At 40.2% G+C, this 21,060-nt stretch overlaps 1 protein-coding gene across 6 annotated transcripts in view; it reads right to left on the reverse strand.

Annotated features, from left to right (window-relative positions):
* Window positions 1-21,060, reverse strand: part of cadm1a (cell adhesion molecule 1a) — a 278,459-nt gene that overhangs the window by 25,118 nt on the left and 232,281 nt on the right. For 4 of the 6 annotated variants that reach the window (XM_079586650.1, XM_079586652.1, XM_079586653.1 and 1 more), the window contains 3 exons: window positions 19,878-19,974; window positions 17,142-17,314; window positions 7,210-7,296 (listed from right to left, as the gene is read on the reverse strand). In XM_079586650.1, the coding sequence (XP_079442776.1) occupies window positions 7,210-7,296; window positions 17,142-17,314; window positions 19,878-19,974 (357 nt within the window). The remainder of the gene's footprint in view (window positions 1-7,209; window positions 7,297-17,141; window positions 17,315-19,877; window positions 19,975-21,060) is intronic. The other 2 variants (XM_079586654.1, XM_079586655.1) reach the window with 1 other exon arrangement.

A 21,060-nucleotide genomic window follows, 5' to 3' on the forward strand; every position in this document is an offset into this window, starting at 1 on the left:
AAAAAGTCTCCAGCCACTGCTCCGTTTGGCGGACATGTTTGAAACATTATCAAACATTAACTGTCAGCTCCTCTGAAAGTGGGCACTGACTACTTGAGGCGAACAGTTCAAGGAGAGAGTCCTGAGATGAAGCATGGGCCTACAAATAAAACAATCAAAATGAGCAATAATATCTTCAGGTTATTATCTGACATTAAGAGGGAAGTGGAGGGTTTCCATCACTCCTTGCATGCTGCGATTCCCATCAGGCAGATGGTTTGGAGCGTGTTCTCGCTGAGAAGGGAGGAGACAGAGAACGCAGGAGGGACTTAAGGGAGCTGTACTCGTTATTTACTACTATCCAGGGACAGGAAAAAAATGGGGGATCTGATCCAAAATGAGTATTAGAATCTTCAAGCTGTCCTCCAACTCTCAATCATCAGAGGGCCTCTGGAAGCCTGCTAAGCCCATTACTGGTTCAGGCAGAAGTCCGTCAATAAGTGGTGCTGATGAGCAATGGCCTTCCCCCCCCTGTGCCTGGCCCTTTGTTTCAGTGTGGGTCACCTGAGGCAGTGTCCTTGCTTACATCAGCAGCTGATATCAGCAGAGATGACAATAGGCACACAGCTTCGTGGCTAATTGCGACAGCTTTGTGTGGCACAGGAGACGACAGCGAAACATGCGCCCGGTGCCCAGGGGAAGGGCACAACTGCTGAATCTCAGCAGCACACAGCTCTTCATGGAAACTGTGAAAAAATATACTAGAGTAACATATTGTGATGAATCTATCGTGCATGGAAGGCTTAATTAAAGCTGTTTATGTAAACCCTTTAAGGGCACAGAAAAAGTGTTTTCCTGAAAGTTGGTCAGCTATTACACTAATAATATTAAACTGAACCAAAATGCAAAATAATAAATATAAGTAATCATTATAAATAAATATAAATATGTATGTATACATATCTATCTGTCTATAGATAATGGGAATGTTTGGGACGACATGTTATGTAAATGATGACAATTTTCCTTTTGGTGGGAACTACCACTTTACATATAAGCAATTTTTCAAAACTTACAAGTAAGAGACAGAAGGTGAGGTTTGCATGCTCAAATCATCTTTTTATTTATATATTATTACTATATTCAGTTTACTTTGTCATCTGCTTTCCATAGGCAATTGTCAATTGTCAATTGTTTCCATTGGCAATTGCCGGCAATTGTGTCCAATGACACCTATCATTTCTCAGCACACTCTGTATATTTACATTATATATCCCATTTAACCAATGGAGAATGAATGTGTTCTTGCTATAATCTGCTGCTAAATACATTAAGCACCTGTTTGAGTATGTGACTGACTGGGACAATAATGAGCAACTGCATAAGGTTTATTATTTTTTTCATTGAGTGTGTATTATTAGTATGAGTGTTTAGGCAGCCTGTGATGTCAGGCAGGTTCAGGCTTGGCTCGCTGAATATTCTCTGCCATTCTACCAGCCTATCTCCAGTTAGCCATCATAGAATGTAATCATAGCTCCCATAACAATATACCTCTACATAAAAAAGACTTATTGGGAGCATTTCTGTGTTTGCATGACGCTAAGTGCAATAAATTCTAGGGGATGGTCTCTCTGGGTTGTGTATCAAAGCACTGCAGTGGTTGTTTTCCCTGTGGTAATGCAATTGACCTTTAGTGAATTAGCCTTTTCTCTGCCAGCGAGCCATCTCTCTTTGTCTGGCTTGTATTCTGCTGCGGGAATCAGACAGGGAGAAAAATGGACTTCTATCTTATGTGCAAGTGCTTTTGCTGGGCAATTCATTTGTTCAATTCCAAAATCAGTTTACCAGATGGTGTTTATGCAATTTAAGCCCTGACAAAAGCACTATTTTCTCCTCCCTCTCCCCTCCCTTAGTTTTTTTTTTCCGTTTTGTTACTTGCTAAAATGAATCAGACGCCGACTTCATTTATGCTCTTTCATCAATTACCCAAAAAAAAAAAAAAAAAAAAAAAAGGCAAGAAAAATCGATTCACCAGTGTTTTATTAGCAAGGCCAAGGATTTCATTAATGAGGCAACAATTGTTTTGGCTGTGCCTTTTGTAGTGCCCATTTATCCAGGATATGGCATTTGCTTTATATTGGTACGCAAAGAAATATACATTATTTTACATTAAAAGTCTTACTTGTTTTAAAAACCTACTTTTAATTGCATATTGCAATGCTTTGCTGCAGTGCTTGCTACGCCAATTATCACTAATTCACTAAATTAGGAGTTTATTGAGGCAAACGGCGTAGTTAACAGTAAAAATGTGTTCCTCAAACTATAATGTGACCGACTGAAGATATTGAAGATAAGACTGAGCCACATCTATGGATCAGACCATCTTTTAAGTTGGGCTAGTAAGCAATCACCTAGCAGCCACACATAGCACCCTAGCAACCAGCCTAGGTATCTAATTTTAAACAAGCGGGATGACTCAGATTTTTTTCTAAAAATGTAAATCTAGTAGCTAATTCTATAATAATTAACTGAAGTATCACTAACTGTAACACATTAGTACAAAGGTCAATTGCATTACCACTCTTTACATTTAAATGAAATTGTAATTCTCAATCTAAAATAGAAAAAAGAAGAAGAGATAGATTATAAAAGAAAATAGTGAGTGGTCTGAAATGGAGGATCTCATTCTTATGAGCCTCTCACTCTTCCTGAGCTCTGAATTACAGATTGTGGGGTTTGGCTACAAAAATAAACACAATAGTCTGGGGGAAATGGGGACATGTGAGGACTAAACAACACCTTCGAGTCTTCATTCAGTCTTCCCTTTTCACTGCGGCTCAAAGTCTCAGATAGATAAATGGACAGAAAGAGATGGAGCAAATGATGAGAAGAGAGAAACGAGAGAGATGGAGGACAGATTGTGTTGTCAGCCAGAGAGAAAGCGGCAGAGGAAGAAGTGCCTCATCTTTGATCAAATTTGCAAAAGCTTTGTGGGAAATAAAAGAGCTCTCAGAAATATCGATAAACATCCATTTCTGAGCTGTGTTTAGCAGAGGAAAAAAAAGGCAATACAAATAGAAATTAATGACATCTGTCCCCATTGCGTATGGTGGCAAGCAAGGCCCCTCCATTTAGCCATTTATTTTTCAGTGTAAATGGCAATTTAGTCATCTCTAAATGTCACCTCCTGAAGCTGTGGAGCACTTTAGCCTTGCGTTAGGGCTTTAATAGATTTTTTAAAAGTGCAGTATAGCTCATTCCATTTCTCTTATAGCTTTAGCTGTATATAGTTTATCAAAAATGTATTAAATTTCTAAGTGGCCTCCACCTCTGCGGACTGATAAATTCATGTGGTGTTCCTGAACTATACACATCCAGCCAGAGGATAAATGAAATCAGCAGAAGGAGGGAGCAGTGTGGCTGCTTAGGACCCACTCTTCCTATTGAAGTACATGGGCATAATAGGATATGCTTTAAGGGAAAAGCGATAAAAATGCAGCCTGATATATCACAGCTATAGGTCTGTGCGGCTCGGCATTTGGAAAGTGCATCCGGAGCCGAGGCTGTGCTGGAATCATTTCACACAAACAACGCAATATAACTGTAATTGAATAATATTTTCCCTATCAGGGCCGTTTATCCACAGCGATGCCTGCGGGTTGGACCTCTGGAGGATTTCAATGTGTGCAGCAGGCAGCGATGTTAACGAGATTCATTCACCTCGTTAATGAGGAAAGAGGGTGTGTCTCATTAGTATGCGTCATCGCTTCTTTCATTAAACACAATCATGTAGCCTAATCACAGCCGATTCATTTCTCAGCCCTTTATAGATTCTCTCAAATCATCCGCACAAGTCAGTCCAAGATTTTGATTGCTCGCGTAACCGACGGCCGCTCCCACTCGGTTTCGCGAGTACACAACAAAGCGCGGAGCCCCATCTCTAGCAATCTGCACGGTTTTCACTGTAATATAAAGAATTGCCTTGAGGAAGGAGAAAAACAGAGTAAAACGATCTCAATCGGTTGCTTCAATATCACAATCATTACAGGCAGCAAATTACATCAGGTTCTCTTTTAGAGATTGAAACCAGCAGCAACATTGATTTAGCTTTCCATCATCTGGGGCCGTATTAGCTTTTGTGTGCTTTTTATGTTGAGTAGAGTGGATTAGAGTAGCTAATGAGCTTGCGGTGGTCAGTATCGCTGGGGCATTGGTATCGTTCGGCAACAGAGCCGGCCCTACAATCGGAGTTTACTCAATTATAAAACAAGCAGGTTCAGACGAACCCGGTGCAAAAAAAAGAAGAAGTTAATTGTAGCTACAACGTCGTGGCCGTACGCCCGGTTTTAAGTGTGGTCCGTGGCCTGGCCATATGCATAGTTTGTCCCCCCAGTCATGCATCTGTCTTTTTTTAATCAACGCAGAAACTATTTAGATGCTGTTAAATGAAGCACAAGTCCTGCAGGTTATGTCCAATTTGTTTTAATGTTTGCTAAGGGTTAACAGTGGGCACTTTATCATAGCACGTAAACAAACTGACTGAATATTACCATATAGCCATCTGCTTGGTATACAACCATTAAAATGTTTAGGGTTATGTTAAATGTTTATTAAAATTTGGGTTATTAAAGTGTTTGAGATTTTTACTTTCAATTCATACTATTTTTTACTTTCTATTCATCAAAGAATCCTGAAATAAATAAAAATCACGCTTTCCACAAAAATATTATAATATTATATATCATTTATTAACAGTAGTCAACTGTGTGGATCCAGAAGTGGATCAAAACCTTTCATCAAAGTTATGCATGAATTTTGAATAATACCCGTCCTTGTATAGGGCAATTTTGATGAACTTTTTTGATCCCTTTCAAATGTTGACTACTGTAATGAATTGATATACCTGTATATTAGCAAATAAATGCAGCGAATAAGAAACTTCTTTCAAAAACAATCTTGCAAGTAATATAAATATTAAAGCAGTTAACGTTTCAAGAATAACATTAACATGTTCTAGCAATAGAGCAAAGTAAAACTGACTTGCAAATGAATGGCTCGTAATCAGCTGTTTCCTTTAAAAGCAGCAGAAATCTGCGTTCATTTTACGCACATACAGTAGACGGAAATGTCGTTGCGTCACTGTTCTATGTATAATGGCACAAAATTAATAAAAAACACAATATATTGACCCGAGTTTTGTTTTATCCCATGCGGTGTGCATGTTTGTGATTATGTAAGACGAATTCAAACGCACCAGTATTCGATAGAATCAAGTGAGTGTGAAACCAGGTCAACACTGCAGGGAGGTGCCAGGAACAATCGCACTCCGATTCGGACCGCAGCAACCGGCACAGTGTGAAAGCACCCTTAGATCAGCCGGCTGCATAAACTGCTTAGACTAGTCTTGCAAGTATGTCAATTATTTCTTCATAACTTTTTAAGTCAGTTACATAAAAAGGTATATGAGTCTAATTTGAATCTGAAAAGACTGCTAGTTGAACAGAATAGTTCTTAAAACGCAGTCTTAACATAGTAGTTGTAGTACTCAAGACCGATCTTGGTCTCAAGAACATTTTTTAAAGGTCTTGATCTTGTCTCGACCGTATTTGTACTCGGTCTCGTCTCGATCTCAGACTAAGAGTACTGTACTCTGATTTATTTGTGAACTTCATTAATGTAATTGATGTAAAACCTCCTGCTTCCAAAAGCAATCAATAACTTATTGCTAATTAGATTAATTTTTTTACTGTTGTGCCGGGTCAGAAATCAATGAGGGATTGTCAAATTAAATACAAACGCCCACAAAATTCGAAATATGATTGCAAAAAAGTTCATTAATGAGATCTTTTTTAATATTATGACATGATATAATGAAGCAATATCACAAGAACAAGAGAGCTGTTCTCACAAATATGAGCACGATGGCAAACGTAATATTTGATTTTGTACAAATGTTGTAAAACAATGCAGTTGTAATTGTACCAATTCAGATGCTGCTTCTATGCCACCTCTGCAGTGCAAATATGAATTTTATTGTTAGTGATTTCATTCGATTGGTAACAGCTCTATATAGTGTCTTATACTTATAACTGTATTAAATATAATACATTTCTAAGGCAGTAAATGTGTATCTTTTAGATTAATTTAAGGAGTGCTGGTCTGGTCTTGGCCTTGACTCAGTCTCACCCTGCCTTTATCTTGTCTTGGTCTCAATCCCTCAAAGTTTGGTCTCAACACACACTGCTCTTTGTCTTGCCCTCGGTTTAGGTGGTCTTGACTAGAAGACTAATAGTAGCTATGCAACTGGACCCAGAAGTTTGTGATTATTAGAGAATGAGGGACTACTTGTACCTGTACCATGTTTTACACCAAAAACATGACATTTAGGAGACAATCAATGTGGCGAGCAGGACGATGTCGAGGGGCGTGAGAGAACGTCGCAAGACCGGTGGCGTGATTACTGATGAGCGACACCTGCGCGACGCACCGGTTACGTATATATCACACGGAGGAGCGGAAGCATAAAAGGAGGAGCGACGACAGTGGAGATCGAGAGAGGAACAGGCCTGATTTTACCAACACCAAGGTTCCCAAGGAACACATACCGATTAAAGACACCCTGAAATTTTGCTTAAGTTAAAACACCTTAAGTTGCTTTGGATAAACAAAAACAAAATTTGACAATACACTACTGGATACCAGATTGAATAATAAAAAAGAGAAGCATGGAAAGCGATTTGATATAATGAAACAAGCACGAAAAAACATGATTTCTGTATCATTATCCCTGTGCAGTCGGATGTAGTTGGCTCGGTAAATGAGAAATCCAAACATGTACATGGTTGATCCTGGTTCCTCTTGGCCACAAAGACTCTGCCGTCATTGTCAGCCCGCAGGAAACATAAAGGGGGTTCTGTAATCCCTGCACCAGACAGGCCTGGATACAGCGCCAGATCCTGATAAGATTAGGCCGCTAAAGGAGCGAACCGGGCTAAAATTTGAGAGAATTGTGAAGAGAGCCAGCTCTGACATGTGGCACCGACAGAGCTGCGAGTCGGCCCAGCCCTGGCCCGGTCTCATATGGGACACGGTCCTCTCATAATCAGCGAGAGAATCTTATCAGGCCTGGCTAGCTGCTGGCGGTCTATCCGTCTCTCTCTTTTTCTCTGTCATCCACACGCACACACAAACACACTCAGGTTGAGCAGGTGGATGGAGGTCATACCATACCTTGTATGATGTCTGGAGGGGAGGTTGTGGCGGAGATGGTGGTGGTGGTGGTGGTGGTTGTGGGTTTAGGGGTTGTGGTAAGGGCATCTAGATGGAAAAACACAACAAAAAAACATGACATACGGGGAAAATCAGGAAAAACGAAACCAAACATGATCAAATCAACAACAATGAGAGACTGATTTGTGTTTATGTGTATTATGTGTAGCTTTACTCCACAGATGGCAAATTAGTCTATAAACTACTAGTGAATTATCAAGCATAACTACTGTACAAAATGAAATATTACTCTCTGGTGAAAAAGTCATTACACAAGGTAACTGTGGGAATAGTACTGTGGTGACATTCTTGTGTGTGTGAACATTTACTGCTGATTTAATGTTTGGGAAATAGAATAAAACAGCATTTAACAACAATTAAAAGAAACTAAACAAAAATGAAATGATGACATGAGGGAATGATTAGAAATGAGGGAAAACATAAAATGCAGATGGTTATGCATTTAAAAATGTCCATGCTAACAAATGACCATGGCGATGACACACAGAAGGGGTCCTGGCATACATTCTCCTGTTTGTTTTTTGCATTTTCACACTTCATTAGTCGCTTTCCCCCCTTTTATCCACTAATGTTGCTTCTGATTTAGCAATTTGTAGTGTGGAGTGCTGGACGCAATATTGATAGAACCCAGAGACAGCAGCGGCGGTCGTGACAGGCTTAGCGTGTTTGATGTCGGCGAGTTAACCCAGCGGGAGCGTTAGCCAGTCCGGCGCGTGGGGTGATCAGGATTTTTCACGGAGAGACAAACAGGCAAACATTAATGAAATGAGGAATGGGAAAGGGTGGCGTGCGGGCATGGGAGATAACAGGCGTGAAAAGTGACGCGGCCCGCGCCACTGTTTGCCCAGCGCGTCCAGACAGATACCACTGTGTTAACATCTGTGGCGGGGGAGATTGGTCGGCTGTCTCCCCTCCCCACTTTGTTGTCTGTGTTCCATCAAAAGAGCTCGGTGGGAGCCCAGAAACGCTTCCACTCTCTAATGATAAACATCCAGCAGGATGAAGCGCGGGCAGAGAGGAACTCTGCCTCCATCTCCTCTGCTAATACACGGATCACTCAGAAAATGGCAGCTATGTATTGAGTGTCATGCCACACTACAGGGCCTTTAACTCTGCGCTAAACACTTGCTAAGGCCATATTTACCCCTGTTAAACTACCAGTCGATAGATGTGCAGTTGTAATACCGTTTCACAGTCTGTCCATATATACACTCACAATGTTTAATTGTCTCACATCAGACTTTGCATGGCGTTTTAAAAAGATGTGGGTGATCAGGATTTTTCTTTAGTAATGTAATACTAAATGTTACTTTAGTAATGCAAATAATATCACTGAATTGGGGAAAAAAAACAATGAGAAATAAACATTACATCCATTTTAAATAATTATAATGCCCTTACCACTATAACACTCTAATGGACTAACTAAATTAAATTAAATATTAAGATCCAGTCTTTCACAAATATAAATATTTAATAACACTATTTTAACAGGGGCATACACTCTCTTATGCTACACACTCCCTTATAAACACTAAGGCTATATTTATTTGATCAAAAAAGAAATATCGTGTAATATCGTGAAATACTATTGTAATCTTTAAATAACTGTTACTCTAGTCTTCAGTGTCACATGATCCTTTAGAAATCATTCTGATATGATGATGTGTTGCTCAAGAAACATTTATTATGTTGAAAGCAGTTGTGCTGCTAAACATTTTTGTGGAAACCGTAATATTTTTTTTCTTCAGGATTCTTTGATGAATATAAAGTTCAAAAGAACAGCATTTATTTGAAATACAGAACATTTGTAACTTTGTAAATGCCTTTACTGTCACATTTGAACATCCTTGCTGAAATTATTATTTATTTCTTTAAAAATAAGAAAAGAAAAATCTTTTTCTTTTCCAAACGTTTTCGAGCCCAAATGTTTGAAAGTGTTATTTGTATATTGTATTTACAAAAAGTATGACAGGCACAGTATTTATATAAGATAAATATAAATAAAGAACTATAAAATGATTAAACAAAAAGCAAGCACATTTATTCTTCATAAAAATAAAAAACTACAGCATACCGCACTGCACTCTGTCCATCGCTTTAAGAGACAGGAGCGGATGTGACTGCTTTACTGCACTTTCTGACGGAAAAGGTACTTTCAAAGATTTGTATGTTTGGCATGCCAATAAAAAACCATAATGGATCACAGGATGTCAGCTGTAAGTTGTTACCTGTCTCAAACTACACTGATTCACAAGGCAATCGCAGCTAGGTGAAAATTTCTCTCCCAGACATCTTCCAGAAGTGCAGAGCCATGTCGATTTCTCCCGCAGCATGTGAAGAACTGGCACCCGTATACCAGCAAACAGAGTGAACCTGCTAAATTGTGCGGGATTTAAACACAATCATGCATCTCTCTAAAAGCACATGGGCTAAAATGTTTAATATTTTGACACGCTTGGTCATCCTTAATATCCTAAGGCAAAAAGGGGAAAGGAAACAGCTGACCAAGGAAACTCAGAGAGCAGCCAAGCATGGAAAATACAGTCTAACGAAGAGCAATAGAGCTCACTTTACAAGCAGCAGCACATTTGATCAATAGCCACTATAGACTACATTTGCATTAAATAATGTGTGCTGAGTCTGGGAAGCTTAATGCTGTATGAACTGGCAGATACATAAATGTTTTAATAAAGAAAGACGGGAGAAAGTGAAACCCCTACTTAACACTCGTTCGGTTAAACTCTGCACAATATCCGACTCAGCGGAATGGCAACTTTATTGGCGCCACACCGTTATGAACTGTGAATGCCCAACAGATGTTTGAGATCACAGATGTCAATAGCTCATTAAAAACTTGGCAGGCCGATTGGATCTATAACTCACCGCGTTTAGAAACAGCCCATTTTTGTACATTTTTCGGACGATGCCTTTTTAGAAGGCAAACCGATGCCTTGGTGTATCAAGGCTTATTGACTTTCACAGCACATACCTGCCATGTCATCCCAGCGTGTGTTTATCACGGCACATTATGAATCATAGCGATGGGCTGGGGCTTGTGTGTGTGTGTGTGTATAGCAGGCTCATTAAACCCGGGACACTGCAAAATACTGCCGGTTACACTGATTCCCCAGATACGCAAAGGCTAACGCTAGAACGAGAACTCATATTTTACCCTCTCCCTCGCTGAGCCACTCGCTAAAACGCTGCATCTCCCAAATGAGATGCGGACCAACGCATGAGTGGCTCGCAGAGACATGGAAGGGTATCAGGAGAGCGAGGTACATTCGAGGAGCTGACTAGATGAGCACTTTAATCGGCATGGCATTTTCCTGGCATGTCCTGGGACTCCTAACGGATAACAGTCATTCAGGAACAACACGGAGAGGGAAAAACACACATGAGTAATAGTGTGATTAGCAATGGGCGCTCAGGGCTGTTGATTTGCCCATCAGCAACCTTCTGTCATCAGGCAGCTTTGCGTGTTTGTTCAAGGAGATTTTCGCTTGCTGTAGCAAAACTAGCAAGAGGAGGGGAGGGAGCTTAACCCAAATATTGTAATGCGTATGATATTTTAAGGCTATATGGCAGCTTTAGGCTTAGCACACTAGTATAAACACACACAAAAACACACTAACAACTAAAACAGTGGTCCTTAAACTGTACACTGTATTTCCTCTAGATGGTTCTTGAAACAAAAATGACTAAAACATTTTTTGTATATAATTATTTAAACATAAATAAAAAAATAATTAAAAAAAGTCATTTTTACATCCTAAAATTGCACTGGCTGCACTGATTAGAGCGGTCATAATTGTATCTATGATCAAAGAAAAAAAAAGTTTTAGAAAATTTTCAAATGCTATTTCTAAAGGGGGAAAACATATGCAAAAGCATTTGAATTGAATTCCTTCCAACTGTTTAATTTTACGGTTTAATTACATAATTAAATGGCAAAAATGGCATTTCCTTGCTATAGCATAAATTCAATCAGAGTGCATTCCTCCTCATAGACTACACATTCCTCCTCTCTGTAGAATCAATGGACGAGAGGTGAGTGAATGGCGTAAAATAACAAGTACCTGCAAATCTGACACTGGCAGCAGCACTGAAACGATCGACTCCAATGAAAGGCTAATGAAGGGAGGGCTTAGGAGACGGCCCTTGTTAATGACTCTGGAAGACGGGATGAAATGGGTGTGGATGGGAGAGGCTCCTCTGCCTTTGAGCCATGAGACATGAAAGCACCCATCTAAAAACAGCACCCATCCAATCTGCCAGCTGAACCATGTTTCTCAATGATTACAAAGCAACCCAACAGTATGAAAACTCCTACAAAACATGTAGCAAGCATCTATTAAAAGACAAAGAGTTGTGCATCCGTGTTTATGAATGAAGTCAATTCATTCAATTTAATGTGGACTGTGTCCTACTGTGAATAATGCATTAGTAAATATACAGTATATGCAATTTTTAATTCTTCTAATGTGAAGCAGACACAATTTGGAATCAACTGAATGACCATACTACTACTAATAATTATTATTATACAGTATATTAAAACAATTAGAAGAAAAACCAAAAAGTTAACCAAAACCCAAAAACTTTAACTAAAAAACAAGACTCTGAAGTCAATTCTGAATGCAACTTGAATCTTGAATAATAATAATAATAATAATAATTAATTAATTAATAATAATGGGAAAACATTTATTTTTGTATTGAAATTAAAAGTTGAATGATTAGGATAAATAATATAATACTCTATAATATAATTATAGCACGCACGCACGCACGCACGCACGCACGCACGCACGCACGCACGCACACACACACACACACACACACACACTTCATGTTGCTTGTTAACTGTTGCATAGTTATTTCTTTCACAAAGTTCAGACAAATTATCCATGCTTATGGAACTTCGTACTTTTACACCAATGTGCATGACAGTTCAGATGTTCTAGTTTGAGCTTAGATACGTAAGCATGCACGTCATTTGCAATGCATACTTTCATCTTCACACATCCAGTAAGACAGTTTTACATTGCCAACTCTAATACGGCATATTTGCATGTCTGAATTCACAGATGACTGGATTCTTGAACGGCCGGCTGCCGAGGCCGTGTTTGACAGCAGCAAAATTTATCAGGGCAATCTGACTTTTAAATGTGCACGTCACCAATACGATGAATTGTGAGGGAAACACTGATGTGACAAATTGAATAAAAGTAAGCGAGCTTTAAGAATTGAGGGAAAGTATGAAAGAAGTGATTTACGGCTCCATTATTACAGCGCAGGGATGGGATTGGACCCACTGTGACAGCAGTGCATTGTATTTCTTTTTCTTTCCCTACATATGTTGAGCTCGCTGGACCGAGGCTGGATCTTCTCGAGTTACATGCACTGCTAGAAAGACTGCTGTTCCTCCAGCTGTTCTTTCTCAGTATTCGTCTTCTGCTACACATGTTGTTGGATATAAGGGACAATTAGGTGCCTCAAACAAGTCTGAGGATTGTCACAAAATCAGGCTGTTTATCAATCTCCATGCGATGTGTTTTTTCAGCAAGCTGTGTTGAATCTACATTGTGTGAGGGTTGAGGATTTAGGTTTACACAAAAACAAATATCTGTTTACGCTTGCCATTTGCACAACCACACAGGGGATTCCCTCGGAGGAAGCACAGCCCAATGCTTTACTTGGCCTGTGATCAGATGTACATTTCCATAACCACAAGCACTCTGTGTCCACTACACATTCTTCAGGGGTCACAAACTTTCTCACCTATTTTTCAAGACCTTTTCGGTCATTTGAGAATATTGGATACGATTAAAAATCAGACTGATCTGTGAGCCAATTTGATAGATCAATAAAAAAAAAAAGAAAAAAAAAGGACGCTACAAATCTATCCATCCATCCATCTTCTTCCGCTTATCCGGGGCCGGGTCGCGGGGGCAGCAGTCTAAGCAGAGACACCCAGACTTCCCTCTCCCTAGACACTTCCTCCAGCTCTTCCGGGGGGACACCGAGGCGTTCCCAGGCCAGCCGGGAGACATAGTCTCTCCAGCGTGTCCTAGGTCTTCCTCGGGGTCTCCTCCCGGTGGGACGTGCCCGGAACACCTTCCCAGGAAGGCGTTCAGGAGGCATCCGGAACAGATGCCCGAGCCACCTCAGCTGACCCCTCTCGATGTGGAGGAGCAGCGGCTCTACTCTGAGCTCCTCCCGAGTGACTGAGCTCCTCACCCTATCTCTAAGGGATCGCCCAGCCACTCTGCGGAGAAAGCTCATTTCGGCCGCCTGTATCCGGGATCTTGTTCTTTCGGTCATGACCCAAAGCTCATGACCATAGGTGAGAGTAGGAACGTAGATTGACCGGTAAATCGAGAGCTTCGCCTTGCGGCTCAGCTCTTTCTTCACCACGACAGACCGGTACAACGACCGCATTACTGCAGCAGCTGCACCGATCCGTCTGTCAATCTCCCGTTCCATCCTTCCCTCACTCGTGAACAAGACCCCAAGATACTTAAACTCCTCCACTTGAGGCAGGAACTCTCCACCAACCTGAAGTGAGCAAGCCACCCTTTTCCGACTGAGGACCATGGCCTCGGATTTGGAGGTGCTGATTCTCATCCCAGCCGCTTCACACTCGGCTGCAAACCGTCCCAGTGCATGCTGAAGGTCCTGGTCTGTAGGGGCCAACACGACAACATCATCCGCAAAGAGCAGAGACGAAATCGTGTGGTCCCCGAACCTGACACCCTCCGGCCCCTGGCTGCGCCTAGAAATTCTGTCCATAAATATTATGAACAGAACCGGCGACAAAGGGTTAAAGGGACAAAGGGACAAAACGCTACAAATCTGACTCGCTAAAAAGTTTTACTCTATCCAAGAGCAATATTTAGCCAAAATAAATGTTTTAGGTCAGAACATTAGACAAAAAAAACAAAACACTTTATTGTGGGAATCCTGATTCTTGACCCACCAAGAGAACAAAATCATGTTTGTGTTTGGGTTCAGTATGGCACTCTAAGCGCAGTTAAGGAAGTGTATTGCCGTGATCGATTTTTACTGGGCGGCTGTGAGATACCAAAGGAAAGCCCTCTAAGCATGGAGGAATTGTTACGAAGAGGAAACGTGAGCGAGGGTGACAGGCAGAGGAGGAGTGCGCAATATTAAAGGCCAGGGCTGTGAAGGCAAAGGTAGTCTTTATTAGGTTAGAGGCGCTCTGTAAACTTGTTACAGGCCGGTGTGTTAGATCTCATTCCCCCGCAGGGGCATGCTGGGATGGGGGCCTTGGAAAAGTGTCTCAGGGAATGTATTTTTCCCCCATAACCAGTTTAGTGCCAGCCACCCTCCAAGTGTTCTCCATCACTTAGCTTCACAACAGTTGGGGAACAAACGCATTAGAGAAAAATTGCCTCTGCAGTACATCTGTTCTGGCTGTCTATCGAGGGCCCAGGAAGCTCTGCTACCAGAAATCAAGAATCTGATATCAACTCTAATGCGCTGAATGCTTTCTAGCTCATTCACAAGCGGACACTGTGGAACAGAAGAGGCATGCCCTTTTGAACTGAGGTGGCACAGATTATAAACACCCAATTAAATAAATAAAGATAAAAATAAAAGAGTACATTTTATTTCAAAATGTTAAATTAAAGCTGCATGATATTGAATGAAATTCCGATAAATTGAATGAATAAACAAATAAAATGTTCAACAAATAAAAAAAAAATAAAGTTTAATTTTCCAAAGTCTTTGAAAAACGGATTCAGGTTGAAAATGTTGAAAAATGTTGAAAAAATATTGAAGTAAATAATAAAACAAACTAATAAAATTTTGTAGATAATAAATTGCTTAACTAAACCTTTGGGCCAGATTTAATTAAAGGCAAATTAGCGTAAGAGCGCACTTCCAAAACAGCGCCAATGGGACTGGAAAGTTCTGCGCGTGATCTACTGAAGACAAATGAAAGAACACAGACGCAGCCGGATAATTTCCATAATGACCAACGCAATCTACCAAGAGCAGTGCAAATTAGCATCTGGTTTAAAACATGCTTTTTTTGTCCCTTAAATAATGGCACAAATACCAGTAAATTGACCAGCGCAAACCTTATTAAATCACCTTGCATGATTCATTTAAATACTCTTCTCCCATATATTTTGCATCTGAAAGAGAAACTCCTATAAATGCACATGCAATAAGATCTGCCGCAAAAATAGTCCAGTCCATGCCTTTTCAGCGCTAATTATTCACTGCGTGTCTTTAGTAAATCCTGACACTAGTTTAACACCAAAAGAGGGTTTGTGCTGGAGCAAGCTGTTAGTAAATCTGCCCCTTTGTAGCATAAATAATGCATACACATGCCTAAATTTGGTCAGTCCAACTGAATCTTTTCTCTTGGAAGCTGATCTTGAAACAACTAAAAACAAATATGTGCATGGTGATCACTGGTTGAAAAACAAAACAAAAAACATATGCATGCGCATGTGCACGTGACCTCCTAGAACTAGTCATGCAGGAGAATGGCTGGGACTATGTTGATGTGTATGATGGAATGGTGCCACTTGACACCTGAATTGCATCTAGATCTACAAATGTTTTATTATATAGGAGTGCTGAAAGTGTTAACAACCCTTATAGTGGTTACGTAAGGCCATGCATGAATAGCTTCACAAATACCCTTCCAATTATGCCATGCATTACATATGCCGACTGTATGAAAATGTATCCTTACCGAGACAGCTTGCTAAATGCTCATTTTGCCTTTCCTTTAACATCTCTGTAAAGTAGAGCGTTTAATTGAACAGTGCCTCGACAGAACGGCGTAATATGCCAAGTACGCGAGGAGCGCTGTGGGTCTTGCTGAATGTGTCAGGGCCACTGTGTTTGTAATACGCAGATGTCATCCTATTAATTTGTGGGAGAATAATTATAAGACTATAGAGTACCCAGATGTCACCAGCGCCTGTCTTTATGAATGCACATGTATGTGTGTGTTGAATATATTTGAGTGTCACTCTGTTAACACAATGGAGACGCATGATGCTAGATTAAATGGTGACAGCACTGTCGCGCAGTCCCGTTTCTGCATGAGCAATTCTAATGTCAGATATGTGGTTGAATTGTGTAGATATTAAAAACAGCATCAAGTCATAAAACATCCTGATAGAGTGTTATTTTCAATGCTGTCTTTAATAGGGGAGGGATTTGAGCTTTTGCAGCACCGTACGTGGCTATGTCACTCTCTCTTCTTTTCTGTTGGTTCAACTGTCATGAATTTCTCGTGGAATGACTGCCAAGTTGCTCATGGGAGAAACGTGTGAAAAGCCTGTCGCAATTACTGGCGCATTTGCACTTCGTGCTGGGGCAAGTTTTTGGAACACGCACAACCCGGGCGAAGCCAAGTTTCTGTGGCGACCCACCGACAACATGCAATGTTCTCACACACACAGACACACATAAACAAAAAAAAAGTTTGGCTTCTTTAAAGCTTATTCCCAGTATAATTTGATAAAGTGACTTGAAATGAATTTGAATTAGTTGGGCTTTACCTCCCTCGCTACTGACATAAACTGTATATCTGTTCACTTAAAGATCCTCATTGCAGCACAAATCCTTTTTAAAATAGCTCTGAGTCCATTGTTGCACTCTGAAAATGGACGACAGCAATTTCACCACAGGCTTAGTGCAGCAAAAGATATCAGAAGTAAATTCCAAGAGGAAAATGGTCAGATTAGAACGTGTCCTAGAGGAAAGGAAATGTCATTGAGATCAATGTTATTGACCCATGACTCAGATGGAGCGGTGAAGTGAGTGAAAGAGCAAGAGGTCGAAGAGACAAAACTAGTCGGTCACTTTGGACTTACCGCGCACAAAAAGGATGTAGTCATCATAGGCTTCACCCACAGAGTTGGACGCCACACATCGGTAAGTGCCGTTGTAGGACTTGTTTAGGTTCTCAATGAAGAGATCTGAGCCGGTGATAACTGCGTGAGATGGCACGTCATCCTCGACCCTAACCCAATTCACCTGTTGAGGCCTGGATGGAGAGACCGAGCAGAAATGACTTTCGCTTAGTGTTGTGTAGCCAGACCATCAAGCCTGGTTCACATCACAGCCTTTTCTGGTCAAGGGACCGGTCACTTAGGCAAAGAGGCTGTCTGACCAAGAAGTAATGTTTTATAGGACATTTTACAGCAGGTAACAATACAGATCACAAACAGAAGTTGAGTCTATTTCAAAGATTCAATGCCATGAATCAGTCTAGTCAGGATAGCAATGGTCATGGGAAATCTGGAAATAAGAGGGAATTTTAAATGTGTAATTTCCAGAAAATTAGTTGTTTAAATTTAAATGTCTAAAATACTGTAGCATGGGAATGTATTGTACAGAAGATGCAGGGAACCCTGCTAGTAATTCCTTGGAAACAACAATTGTAGCAGTCTGGGAACTTGTATAGATTATTTTATTTTCCAGCAGACTAAATATCTGTGCACTGTGACTGAATCCAGCGAACCTGACTTTTGGTTTTTGTGTGCAATTTGTATGTTTAATATATTAATATATGTTAATATATTAAATGTGTTGTTGTTTGAGGCTGAAATAGCTATGAGGCCCAACCCTCAGAAAAAATGATCAGTTGTGGCCAGTAACACAGATTGTGGGATTCGACCAATGTCGCAGCCTACGGCATTGGCAAATGAACAACATTTTGGCAAAGTAACAAAAAGCGAAAGGCTGTGATTTTCTCTTGTCTGCCTCAATTAACTGCCACTGCGAGCTATCTCCTTTTGTTCTCTAAACACCTGAGCCGAGCACACAACAGCCTATTCTACTTTCACAGTGATGAGCAGAATGAGCTAAACCTACTGTGGAGAAATAAAAGAGGCTCTAAACTCTGCTCGGCTCTCACAAGTTTCAATGGCACTGCTGCAGTGCAGTTATTTCCCAAGAGCATCTGAGGAGGCTTTCCCTTGTTGTTCTGGTTTTTGTGTCTGTGTTTAAACGTACTATCCTCTGTTTAAAAGGGGAGAGAGGAAAAAAACAAAAAAAAACCTTCACAGCTACGAAACAAAGGATTGGTTCGCGTTCAATAGCAGTTGATCCTCGGCCACTGAGGACGGCAAAACAACATTTGATGGTGAGCAGCGAGTGGGGAATCTCAAAGAGTCTCAATCTGAGGTTAAATATACATGCGTAGCATAAAGATGCAGACGTTCCTGATATGGAAAGGGAGAAATGACCTAGAAAAAGTGCCTTATTGGGAGGAAGGCATGGGGAAAAACACACAGTGGAGGGGCTGCAGAGAACCTGGCGTGAGGCGGAGAATACAAATGGGATGGCAAGCCAAGCCCTGCACTGTCTGACAGTAATGACTGCAGCCCCTCTCCAAGCTTTAATGAAAATGACTTCCAATTTTCTGCTCACTGTATTGATTGTATTTTCATCTTTATTAAATGAATTTGGGTGGTGACTTGTCTGCCCGCAGCATTTCAGTTTGGGTATGTTATGGGGCTTGTTGAATGTAAAAACACCTGAATGGCTTTCATTACATGTGCTCTCATTGAACTAACATTGATACTGTAACTTACTTCAGGCATGTGCAGTGGCCCCCGGAAATATTTGGATAATTTTGTACAAATAAAATGTGTGATTATCTCTAAGCTTTTCTAAAAACTTTCTTAATTTTCAACCATATATCTATTGTTGTACAATTTTGTGTGTGAAATATTTTCCTTGGAAAGTGTTGGTTACATTTATTTACAACAAATGCCACTTGGTTTGATCTTCTGATTTATGTAATGACATTCATAGAGTTTTAATTTGGCTTAAGTGCCCACATTTTTTGGCCACTGTAGGCTATATATTTTTGTTTGCAGTAAGGACATTTGCAAAATTATTATCATGACCCAAATAAATGATTAATAGTAAAAATATGGCAATCAAACTCAATTGAATTAATTTCAGTCTTTTTACACTCAAAACATTTGCTGCTTAATTTAAATAATTAAAATGAATAATTGCAATAATTCTTGCAAAGTTTCAAATTCCATCATTTTTTAAATTCCATCTCCTTTATTATTTGTTGTGTTGAGACTACATGACTTACTTATTTTGGTCTTAGTCGGTTGTAGAGAAATCCACATAAAAATACATTGGAAACGTATTTTTTAATCTAACATTGCCTATCCATGTAGATTACCAAGTACTCAACAAAATTAAAATATCATTATTAATTTAATTTTACATGGCAGATAAAGTAATTAATAGTCAATATTTGGCAAAAATCCCCAAAATGTTGTAGCGCATATGCACATGATCAAATTTTCATCTTTCATTTTTTTAAAATCTTTTATTAAAGGGCTCAAATGAAGTACAAAATATCACAAAATGTCTTGGAATGCTGCTTGTTTAATCAGTTCAGGACCAGAATGGTTGTATAATGTATTGATACATGTTTTTCAATGGGGTTTGTTTTGTTAGAGGACTGTTCTCCTCAGGGATGAGAGCCCATGACACAAACTGATCCAGATCAGAACAAACCATTGAAATGTTGCCAACATAGTCAGTGATAGGACATACAGCAGAGAGATGCATCTTACTCTGGTTTGCCTTTGGCCTGGCACGTCAGTTCCAGATTTTCACCCTCTCTAATCGGGCCCGAAGGAAACTCCACCACGATCTTTACCTCAGGTTTATCTGTGGGGGAGACAAGTAAAGCACATCAGTGTCTTGTGCCCCCGGGCTGCATGAAACTTTAAACAGCCTTGGCTTTGTTCAACGCTTATTGGATTGTTCTCAGCCATTTGAGTCGATTCTTCAGCATTACCATTGTTTGATGCAAAATGTGTGCATGCTTTTTTTTCTATTAACCTTTAGAGTCATTTAAACATAATCAATACACCCTGATGTTTGCCATGCATAGAGTCAGAAGTCATGACATCACGAATGTCCATATTCAAACTCATTCCTCTTGCGCTCTCAGCATTGACCTTTCTGTTCTGTAAGTACTGCCCTTTCTCATTTCTATTAAAACAACTGGCCGCTCAATGGTCCTATTCTCCAGTGACTGACAGAAGGTATACTGCTGGCTTTTTGCACCTTGCATCAGCCTTGCCTCTCAGCCGTAGCTGCTACATTTAGCATGAAATGTGCACTTCTCCTTGGCAAGTCTCAGTTCTTTTCCAATTCAGCTGGGATTAGACTTCCTACTGTGTTTGTACAGTGCAGCAGGAGGGGTGACATTCAAACTGACGTCGGACATATAACTAACACTCTCTCACGTAGAAATACTCAGCGCTGCGTGTCTCAAATAACATCGGAGGGGATCTGACATTAGGGGTTGCACAAACTAGTCGACTTTAATGCTCTGCCATGACACTTTAAGCTTGAAATCTTTGCATCTCACATTTACACTCCATTTCCAACAGTTAAAATGACAAATACATGCATACTCTGAGCACCTCACAATACTGTATATGTTTGATTATACCATCTGGATGCTCAAAATTGATTGGGTGAATCCACGTTTTAAACCGCTTATTGTACAAGTAAGTTTCTAAATGTGCTGCTACGTTGTAACGCACAACACATGCAGACAGTAGCTCGCACATCACGTGCAGATCGCGCGCACACTGAAACATTCAGTAGCACAGAAATAATTTGTTCTGTGTTATGTGATTTATAAATAAAATAGGTTGGAAACTGAAAAGTTCTAGCATATATTTCTTAGTAAATAAATCCCACAGCTTCACTATTAGTAGAGAGATTCAGCCAGGTAGAATT

Source organism: Phoxinus phoxinus, assembly GCF_949152265.1.
Source record: "Phoxinus phoxinus genome assembly, chromosome: 17".
Classification (NCBI taxonomy): Eukaryota; Metazoa; Chordata; class Actinopteri; order Cypriniformes; family Leuciscidae; genus Phoxinus; species Phoxinus phoxinus.